The 11,962-nt window shown below is 29.2% G+C and overlaps 1 protein-coding gene across 3 annotated transcripts in view; it reads right to left on the reverse strand.

Annotated features, from left to right (window-relative positions):
- Positions 1 to 270: 270 nt before the first annotated feature.
- The window catches only part of LOC142321404 (nucleolar protein 8-like), a 135,482-nt gene continuing 123,790 nt past the window's right edge, over positions 271 to 11,962 (reverse strand). For all 3 annotated transcript variants that reach the window (XM_075359460.1, XM_075359455.1, XM_075359459.1), the window contains 2 exons: positions 4,578 to 4,869; positions 271 to 447 (listed from right to left, as the gene is read on the reverse strand). In XM_075359460.1, coding sequence (XP_075215575.1) covers positions 4,713 to 4,869 — 157 coding nt within the window. In that variant the 3' untranslated portion in view covers positions 271 to 447; positions 4,578 to 4,712. The remainder of the gene's footprint in view (positions 448 to 4,577; positions 4,870 to 11,962) is intronic.

The raw sequence follows: 11,962 nt of genomic DNA on the forward strand, positions 1-11,962 counted from the left end.
TATACCAGACATGGTTGTTAAACGTTTTGATCCCTAACCCTTTTGTGTAACCTTTAATGTTATAACATAAAATAAAATGAGTAAAATATTAAGAACTTAAAATAAATAAGAAATTTTAATACAATTACCCAGTAATAACAATTAACGCAATCAGAATTAATTTTCATTAGTCCAACTACGTCTACTATTAAAATATTTATAAATAAAAATAAATATGAATTACCTTTGAATCTAGGATCACTAATTTTATAGAAGAAATTTTCATGCCATAACTGCCTGTTTTGATCACCTCTTTATGTTCATCTAATTTTGGCGTGTCTTGTTCAGCACTAAAATCACCTCCAAATCTATCATCAATGAAATTATTGTAAGGTGCATTCTTTTTCTTTGAATTAAGATTTGCATTTTTAAAACCATCTTTTTCTTCTTTTTTCTGTAAAGTCTGCTCTAAAATATAAGATACACTCAATTTATTAAGAGCATCAAAGGAAAAAAATTTAATAAACATCATCTTTCAACAGACGGCATGATTTATTATTACTCAATATCTATTAAACAATCAAAGCATGACCATACTTGATTTTCACCAAAGAATTAAAGAATTCAAATTATAAAAATAATATATGTACCGATCACTTTCATACTAGTATTTCTATATATATTTAGTAAGTACATTTTTACTTTCCTGGATCTAGCTTCATTGTTGCTATAAAGGGATAGTAACCAGTAGAAGGAATATTCCAGTACAATGGAATGATAAAAAATTTTGAATTTGGTTTTTTTGCAAACGTCACTGTTTCATGACTCCCTGAGTTCAAAAAAACAAAATAAAACTATAGAAATTTCCAGAAGAAATATATATGAATGTGTATTAATTTGTATTTTGAACTTCTCTGAACAAATATTATTTGAGAATGGCTTTTATGTAATTTCTGCCATTTTGAATTTGTGACTTTTTTTATAGTAGTCTTAGAAAACTAAGCTTTAGTACAATGAAAGTACTTTTTAATTTATTTAAAGTTTTAGTTTTTAAGTAAACTGGAATTACATATGGGAGGATATTCAACATTATTTCTAAACAATTTTCACCTCGTATTTCAGAAACCTATTAACTAAAATAGTTGAAATTTGGTACAAATATTGCAGTATACATAAAACCCACTTTTAGCCTGATTTTCGACCACATGGGGCCAAGAGGCATCACATAACTATATATATATTTTTTTGTTTTATTTTCCCTACAAGATCAGGACATCAAAATAAACAAAAACGTTTATATGGACAAATCCTCTGTTTTGCTTCATTCTCCATACCTGCCATTTAAAAAGATTTTTCCCCTTGGTAGCAGCTATATGGAGTGTTCTGGAAAGGTGTCAGCCAAATTTAGGGTACTGATTCAGGGCATCAAAAATGCTCTTACTTGCTTCTTTTTCAATCTGTCCACCATTTAGTGTTTTTTTCAAAAAAATTTATATCTAAAAACAGACTGAGATATAAACAAGTATCAAAAGAGCTGATTCAGCTGTCTGTCTTGGTTCCATCTGGGGCATCTTGTGGTAGGTAACAGGGTAACCACTTCTCTATTGGAACTTAATGGGTTAGTGACTAGAAAATGTACCTGTAAAATTATTGGAATCAAATCAGCTAAACGTTTTCCAATTGGGTTGCAAAAAATTATAAACTAGTGGCTGCTGGATAATGTCAGTCAGGCCTCTATTCCTAATCAAACCATTAAGGGCAACTGGGATGTATTTAATTTCAAAATGCATTTGATTTAAAGTGATTGATATTACAATCTAATAGGTAAAATTGTAGAATTAAAACCACCTCTTTAACCTCACAATGCTGTTCCAATCCAGTATGGATGTATTATTTTTCACAATCATCATGGTAATGCTGGCACTGTGGAAAAATCGGGAAGCAACAAACCTTCCTGTATCTTGAAACCTTATTAATAATTGCATTTGATTTAGCTTGGGCTGCTAAATATCCAGACTATGGAGTACAATGACTATCCTTATTATTAATAAATTTCTCTCTTATTAATGATTTAAAATTATCTTATGGCTATGTGCAACCAATAAGAGTAGTCTGCTTACTAAATAAAAATATAAATATAAAAAAAATTAAAAAATGTTTAAAAGTAATCTGATATATTAAAACAAAGAACTATAAAAATAATGTACTCACACATATACATATATATATTTTTTTTTTTCTAAAATTGATCCTTTCAGGAATCATATTCCTCTGCACTATACAAATTATAGTAATCCGATCAATACAAGTACAGAATTAATAAAATAAAATAGGATGACACCTACCTTATTCCATAATCCAAGCAAGAGCGCTTTCGCGAGTACCTCACAAAATATATAGAGCTACTATGAAATATATATAAATCAACAAAACAAAAAATATATAAGACAGCAACTACGAAATATATACAGAGCAACTGGTGATGCGAGATACTCACGTAATATATATATATATATTATAATGCAGTACTGTCTTTGTATTGTAGTCTGATAGTCGTTTCTTGGTATGCAATAACATTTTTATAATGGCTTTTGGTAGGTTTAAATACACACACAGAATAATGAAGAAAGGATATCTGCCACAACAAATAAAACCTTTTAGTGAATGGATTGCAATGAAAATCTCAGTGTCAGTAAACAGCATTTCCACGAGTTTTAGCTTGTTACTTGAAAAAGTAAGATTTTTAAAGCTTGAAATACTTAAGCTGCTTTAATGGTGTCACCATAATTTTATTTGTGAAATGAAGAAATACAAAATGAATGATGCTTCAACATGATCCACGACATCCGTAACAATTAGATGATTGTCAACCAGATGTAAAAGTTGTCTATTTGCCTCCTAAAATAATTTCCATGCTATAGTTTATTGTAAAGGTGTGGTAATGTCATTAAAAAAGCATTACCTGGACTGCTCATTCAAGAAAGCAATCAAACAAGAAATGAAAAAAACTTTATCAACATTTAAAGAATTCGGAAACAACATTTATGATATCACAGAAAAAAAACCTGCTGCTGTGTCTAAAATAAAATTATTGAATGTGAACAACAATGTGTACCTATATTTTACTGTGAAATATCCTTATATTTTTTCAAAAATGAAATTGCAAAAGCCATTGTTGAGGACAATGAAGTAGTAATAAACTACATTTTAGATCCAGAAAGCCAAATAAATCTATAACTGGATACTAAATAACCATAAGCTATTTGAATCATTCACAATAACTAAGAAATTAGTAGTTAAAAGAATAAGGCTCAAGAAGAAGGACCACATAATGATGAAAATGTGGAACGAGAATCAGTTTTATGGAAAAGTCAATAGCTTGTTTCTAAACTCCAGACAAATTTAAATAACAGATTTGCTAGAGTTACACTAGTCATTTATTATGCCCTTATATGATGCAAAATATAAGAATGACTTATTAAAAGTTATAAAACAATAAAAAATAACCCACAAAACTTTGATTAAACAGTTTATTGTCTGGTAGAATATCAAAGAAACAAATAAATCATGGAGGAGCTCTAGTGCCAACAACATCCAAGAAATGAGCTGAGTAAACATAAAATATGAAAAATCTAAAATAAGACATTTTAAATAAATTATATATATTTAAGCCAAAATGTTCAGGATTTTTCTTTTTTTAAAGAATAAATTAAATTTTTAGAATCTAATTGCACTTTAATTTGATGTTTCAAACATTACCAGTCCTCTATAAATTTTTTATTTAGAACCTTTTGACATACAAAAGCAATAAGCTGGTAATTCATTTTTTCAATCCACAGTTACATGGAGGTGATCAGGAAGCAGGTTATCACTTTTTTACAATTTTGCACCAGTACACTATCACACAAAGTCCAAAATTTCTTTGATAACTAATTCCAGATTGAAAGATTAAATCTTTATTTTTACATTACTTTCTAATTTCATTAAGCTAAACAACTGAATTACTTGCACAGCTGAAGATGTGATACTAAACACATTAAACTAAGTTTGGAAAGAAATATATTGCAGGTGGAATAACATTTAAATTAACATTCTAATTTAACAGTTACGATGATCATATTTAACCAAAATGACATCATAACTGATACTCTAATTATTTTGAAAATAAAAATCTATATGTTTTCAAACTTTACTTTTTGTAAATTATTTCATTTATGATTGTACAGATTGCAAACAATTTAAATAATAATATAAATTTCAAAATTAAATTAATAAATAAGAGCAAGGTTAACTTTATTACTCAGTCTACTTGCCTGTTTTTCCTGTGTTCTTAATGGAGTCTAATATTTTCTTTTACACTAATATCTATGTGGTTTTTGTTGAACATACATATTTAAATGTGTACAAGCCAAATCAAGGCTAATCCGTTAAAAACAGAACTATTTCTGTTTATCTGAATTTGTTTATTAAACAAAGGGAAGTTAAAAGATAGATGACAACCTACCAGATAGGAAGGGGTTATGAAAAAACAAAAAATAATTTTAAAATCACTTAGGAAATTTATAATCAGTAATGAACTATTATTAATTAATATTTACCTGCAGATGAATTGAATAATTCTGTAAAACTGAATGTGGTCTTTTCAGCTGATTTAAATGTTTTTTTTAATTCATCAGCAACTTCATAATATGTTTCATTTGAAACACTTGGTTTGTTCACACATTCTTGTTTCTTTACCTCTTCTTTCTGCTTGTTTTTTGATTTTTTACTTTTTTTTGCTTCACATCTTCTTCATTTTCATCAATTGATGAAGGTTTAACAATAAATTTCTCATGTTCAGGAACTGAGGGATCATAACGAACGCCTGTTGCTGAAGTAACATGTTTACTGCTGACAAAAAAAAATAAATAAATTTTTGATTTATTATTTTAATATTTAGTTTAAAAACTATACCACAATCAAAAAAGGATTAACTACTTTATAGTTCAATAAATCCAAAACTACACTTCTGAAAATAAATCTCAACAGATATAAGGATTGATGAAAAAGTCAGCGTAGATTACTGAATTGGATTATAACGGAGTAGAAATCGTGGACTGATGTCAGCCACTAGACACTTTGAATGATGGCTACTTAGAAAACAGGTTCCATGGATAAGCTTACAGGCCAAGTCACCAACTCACACATCCTACTAAGACAGTAGATTTACCGTGCTGTCTATTGACTTCAGAGCCTAGCAAGGTGGCTGACCAAAATATATATATCAACTAATGGAGTAGACCAAGAGGACAATCAAACCACAGAGTTCTACAAGTTCCTTGAGAAATCACAGTAGTCTTGTCTAGGGCTTATCTTTGAGTCAGAAATATAATTTACTTACATCAAAAATTAATTTAAACGTCAGGAAAACATTTTTGAAAGTATATGTTTGAAGTGTGGCTTTATATGGAAGTGAAACTTGGACAATTTGAGTACCTGAGAAGAAAAAATTAGAACTTTTGAAATGTGGTGCTATAGGAGAATGTTAAAAATCAAATGGGTGGATAAGTGAAAAATGAAGAGATGTTGCAACAAATTGTTGAAGACAGAAGCATTTGGAAAAATATAGTTAAAAAAAGAGACAGACTTATATGCTGCATATTAAGACATCCTGGAATAGTCACTTTGATGTTAGAGGACAGTTAGATGGGAAAAATTGTGTAGGCAGGCAATATCTGGAATATGTAAAACAAATTGTTATCGATATAAGATGTAGGGAATATACCAGAATGAAACAACTGGCACTAGGTAGGGAATCTTGTGCCAGTATCAAACCAATCAAATGACTGAAGACAAAAAAAAATGAAAATAAGATTTTAGGATAACTTACAAAAAAAAACCAGATAAAAGAAAGGTAAAAATAGGAATAATTACAAACAAGGTATGGGTTATTACATGTACTGTGTGCTATTACAAGCAACATACCAAGAGGATTTCATTGGTCAGAACACAGGAAGTTGAAGCCAATAAGAATACTGAAGATTTAAAGGCCATTTTCTACATTGAAGATGAAGATAATTAAAATGAAGAGTAAAGATGTAGTCTAATACCTAAAATCAATAAAAATGCAATATAAAAAGAGGAGAAGAATACAACATTAAGAGAAATAAGAAAAAGAAAAGTAGTTGGAAGTAATAAGAGTTAGATAAAAAAAAAAGATAAACCTAAAATGGTTTTTCAAATTTTAATACCAAGTGTAAATGAATAATTGTGAACTCTCTTTTTAAAAATCATAAATTATACACAAGAATGGGGGCAATACAAAGGAGAAGAAATTGCAGATTTGATAGGCAGAAATACGGTGTACGGTGAGACATACAGATTTATCAAGCAAACTAAACAAGTTATATTCCACAATTACAAAAATTTTTCTTAGTGGTCTGGAGCAAAAAAGATGAGTGAGATTACATTGAGAGATCAATTGGTAAGGTTTCTCATTATCATACAAGTACAGATAAATTCTTGAAAGATATCCACACCAGTTAAAGCTGTTGCTGGTAGTTAGTATTATTATTATTATTATTATTATTATTATTATATATATTATTATTTTTTTATCATACAGTGATGTTTTATATCATTTCAAAGTTCATTTAAAATTTTTTCATATTTCATCAGCCTAGTTAGTTTTTTTATACCATTTCATATTTCATTCTTACTTTTTTAGTGCATTTTATTTTTGGTATTACTGTTTTATTTTGGTTTGGTTTTTTTTTGCGTTATTTATTTTATGAGAAATTATAAATTTATCAGTGAAATGACATCAAAAGAATTCAAAATTGGTTTTATAGAAATATACTGGATCATCGATACCTATGGAGAACCACTAATCCTGATTGTAAAATAGAAATTTAAAAATTAACTCATACAAAGAATTGATTGTAGCAATTGATATTTTCCTGATGCTCAAAAAAGTATTTTTTTAGTGAAAACTTCAGATTCTGTCTACAACCAATTGAAAGAATTTAAAAAAAAAGAAGATATAAAAAGAAGTGGTTACCTTACATGTATATGTATCTAAGCTGTGGTACTTCAATATGCTAATGTTTACAACCGAAGGTGCTACATCTTGTCCTAGTCTCGAGACAGAAAAAGGGTACTGTTAAGAAGAAATGTCATAGTACCAACTTTTTATTTATAACATTTTTCTTGTTTTAAAGAGAACTTTAATATGATATACCACTCAAAGATGATACTGTTTAAAATATTAGAGTTACAACACCTGGGTCACCCAACAAAAAGGGATTGAAATTCTATTTCTTTCAATCCTATTTTTTGCTTGAGAGCACTAACAAAGATTTTTTTAACTGTAGCAGATAAATTGTTTAGATCGCTTGACAAACTGTTAAGATTTACATGAACCTGGAGTTAATAATGCTGACAATTCAGAAATGTCAGCTGAATTAGATTCAGCCGGTTTCCCAATTTATTGTCTGTCTGAGCATGTCTTAAATATGTAAAAATAAATTGGCCAGATATACTGCTTATAAAGATTTATCTGGATGATTTATCTTTATCAATAAATTGATGCAATTTATTAACATTCTGAATTTATCACGTGTACCTAAAATGAAACTGTGAAAAAACATGAACATAGAAGTAAAAAGTATTTAAAAATGGAGAGTTAGTTATTTTGAATTTGTAGATTTCAGTTCAACTTTTATTTTGTAGTAAGTTATTAGAAAATGTTAATATATATTCAGTATTGTTGAAAAAGTTGAAAATTGATGGAAGATCTGTACGACACACGAACAACATGGAAAGCAAACGAAGGACATCATGATGAGAGCCAGTCATCAGCGGAAGGAGAAGAAAAATGGCAAAGTGTAAGAGATGTTGGAGAGGCCTGATGAATTTCCTGGGCTAGCTGAAGCTACAATGAATTTGTTTTTTTGAAAAAAAAACAGATAAAAATAACATACTTACAGTTTTTGTTTTTTCTGTTGACCAGAGAATTCTGTGCCAACAATGGTTTGTAATATTTTTAATTGTTTTTTAACTTCGTCATTTATTGTTTCCTCTTTCTCATCAAAATCTTCCAACCTCTCAATATCTTGTTTTTCATTATCATTTTTTTCTTCATCACTCTCATAAAATTTTTCATCCGTATAAAACCTTGAATCATTACCAAATCTAGACTGCAATTAAAAAAGCTAAAAAAAAGAAAATAAAAAAAAAATAAAAACTCAAAATCGATGAATAAAAATGAAAACATTATAATAAACAAGAAAAATGAGAATGTACAAAGCACTGATTAATATTATATGTTTCTATACCAATAAACTACTTTCTTTTTGTATATTTATAAATTCTTAAAATCACTGCCAAATAAACCAAACTTTTTACAATAAATTAAAAATTACATAAATACAGAGGATTAGCTATACAGATTGAGTATGGAAACCCCTCGTCAACCTTAAAACCTTTCTGTATTAAAATAGAATATTATACAGAAGAATTGAGAGGAGAGTGGAAGAAGTGTTAGGAGAAGACCAATTTGGTTTCAGGAAAAGTATAGGGACAAGGGAAGCAATTTTAGGCCTCAGATTAATAGTAGAAGGAAGATTAAAGAAAAACAAACCAACATACTTGGCGTTTATAGACCTAGAAAAGGCTTTCGATAACGTAGACTGGAATAAAATGTTCAGCATTTTAAAAAAATTAGGGTTCAAATACAGAGATAGAAGAACAATTGCTAACATGTACAGGAACCAAACAGCAACAATAACAATTGAAGAACATAAGAAAGAAGCCCTAATAAGAAAGGGAGTCCGACAAGGATGTTCCCTATCTCCGTTACTTTTTAATCTTTACATGGAACTAGCAGTTAATGATGTTAAAGAACAATTTAGATTCGGAGTAACAGTACAAGGTGAAAAGATAAAGATGCTACGATTTGCTGATGATATAGTAATTCTAGCCGAGAGTAAAAAGGATTTAGAAGAAACAATGAACGGCATAGATGAAGTCCTACGCAAGAACTATCGCATGAAAATAAACAAGAACAAAACAAAAGTAATGAAATGTAGTAGAAATAACAAAGATGGACCACTGAATGTGAAAATAGGAGGAGAAAAGATTATGGAGGTAGAAGAATTTTGTTATTTGGGAAGTAAAATTACTAAAGATGGACGAAGCAGGAGCGATATAAAATGCCGAATAGCACAAGCTAAACGAGCCTTCAGTAAGAAATATAATTTGTTTACATCAAAAATGAATTTAAATGTCAGGAAAAGATTTTTGAAAGTGTATGTTTGGAGTGTCGCTTTATATGGAAGTGAAACTTGGACAATCGGAATATCTGAGAAGAAAAGATTAGAAGCTTTTGAAATGTGGTGCTACAGGAGAATGTTAAAAATCAGATGGGTGGATAAAGTGACAAATGAAGAGGTATTGCGGCAAATAGATGAAGAAAGAAGCATTTGGAAAAATATAGTTAAAAGAAGAGACAGACTTATAGGCCACATACTAAGGCATCCTGGAATAGTCGCTTTAATATTGGAAGGACAGGTAGAAGGGAAAAATTGTGTAGGCAGGCCACGTTTGGAGTATGTAAAACAAATTGTTGGGGATGTAGGATGTAGAGGGTATACTGAAATGAAACGACTAGCACTAGATAGGGAATCTTGGAGAGCTGCATCAAACCAGTCAAATGACTGAAGACAAAAAAAAAAAAAAATACTAATAAGCAAACTTTGAAAAAATTTAAGCAGTTGGCACCCAGAAAGAAAATATTTCATCCATTAGGCTTTGCTAGTTTATTTATTCAGAACTGTGTATCACAATTATAAAATATTAAACGATTTTTTTTCTTAGACCTTCAATAATTTCTAATCTGTAAATACATTTGGTAAAACTGAAATAGTAAGTTTATAAAAAATTACTGAAATGACTAAAAGCGATAGGTGATAAGCTGGAAAACAATGTAATTATGTTGATAAGATCCAATAAATAAGATATTGCACAAAACATTACAAATGATTTGGAGCACATGAAATTATACTGATAAAAATAAATTCAATACAGATAAATACTGATAAATTCAATACATTTACAATTTTTTTTTTTTTTTTTTTAAGCAATTAGAATCTTAAATTAATATTCGCAAAAAAAGACATTACAATTAATTAAATATCAAACGAAACAATTTATTTCATCATCAAGAAATTATAATAGAACAACTTAGACATATTTCTTGATTTTAGTAAAAATATTTCACTTTCATTTAGTGTTTGTCATGGTATAAAATTATAAAAATAACACTAGATCCAGTAGTAATATACATATCTTCGTAGCTCACGATTACAATTTTGAAGTTTTCTAACAGTTCAAGATGTATACATTGAAGATAATACGATGAATTTTGTATTATAAGTCACATATGCCACTATTAATTTTAAATTAAATATAATTTTCGAAATGCGAAACTTTAGGAGATGTCCTTGTCCACTGATTCCAATGATAACTGATTCTGAGAAGCACATGATGCAGTAAACTTATAAATTTGTTGTTATTTTCAGAAGTTTTCATAATGCATTTATCTTCCTTTAATTCAACTGAATTATCTTCGAATACCTCTATGGTCACGTCGTTACTCAGGGCTGATGAAACAGGTCTATCAGAATACGATTCTTTGCTGTTATCTGTTGTTTTCGATGATGTCTGGACATGAACGACCATTTCCTGCTTAAAACTAGCCAGTTGTTTTTCAAAATCTATCTTCGTTTTGTTATTTGCTCTAATAGAATCTAAATGTTGTACCTGTAGATCACGTTTCAGATTTTCATTTTCTCTTCTGAGAAATGCATTAGTGTATTCTTGTTTTTTGTATAATTCGTTGAAATGTTCTAGTTTAGCCTTCACTTCATCATAATCTTCACTTAATTCTTCCATTCTTTTTTTATTTGTTTTCATGACCTTTTCCTGTAGAACATATTTTTCATTTGCTTCAAATAATTCAGTTTTTAGTATTTTTATGTCTTCTTGGAACTGACGATTTTTTTCATTTAAATCTTTTAAAATATTGGTTTTCGATTCTTGAATGCGATTTAATTCAAGTATTTCAGTTTTCAACCTCTTTATAATGTTGTCTCTGATATATATCTCTTGAATTGTATTGTAAGTCTCGCCATTAATTTCTATGATTCCTTTAAATATTTGACTTGGTTCAGTTTGATTATTTTGCGACATTTTTCTTTAAACCGCTATAAAAATTCTTCTTACACCTATGAGTAGAAAAAATATAATGAATTAGGTAAAGTAAACAATTCAAATATAAAATAATTCTGTTCCACGGCAACAGACTTTCAGAATAATAAAAAAAGTAGATAGAATAATTCATTGTTAACTTCCGTTGGATGCATTATATTAAGAATTCTTTTTTACCTTTAATTACTTGATGTTTTTATTAGTATTGCATGGTTAGTTGATTGATGTGATGCCATCTACTGAGGCAATTAATGCTGACCTTCAGAACGTGTGCTTCTGGAATCATAGTGAGTGGCTGACCTATTTGAAAATGCCCAGGGTTAAAGGGGACACGTCTGAAGAATCAGAAAGGTAAGTTAACGGATGGGAGTTTAAACAACTTTATGTTCTACATAAAATCGTAAATGTCAGTGATGCCTTACTATATGTTCTTAGCAAGAGATGCTTTACAGATTTTACTGAAACGAGGAGATCTGAGAGGAATGAATTTCTAGGTAATATTGTCTTCAGCGAGGGTATCAAGTATCGTTTCAAGATGTGCTATTGATGATAAAAGTTGGTTTAATTCGTTTGAGGTTCGAACGAAATTCTTTGCGTTGTCATGAACATTTTCCTCTCCGTGAAATAAAGCGTTATAACGCTGCCAAGAAGGATTTGGCGGTTAATTCTTGAACAAGCTCCAAGTGAATAGATTTCGTGGCCATGCAAACAAATAATGAAATGTATCGGAAATACG

The sequence above is a fragment of the Lycorma delicatula genome, chromosome 3, assembly GCF_047948215.1.
Source record: "Lycorma delicatula isolate Av1 chromosome 3, ASM4794821v1, whole genome shotgun sequence".
In the NCBI taxonomy this organism is placed as follows: domain Eukaryota; kingdom Metazoa; phylum Arthropoda; class Insecta; order Hemiptera; family Fulgoridae; genus Lycorma; species Lycorma delicatula.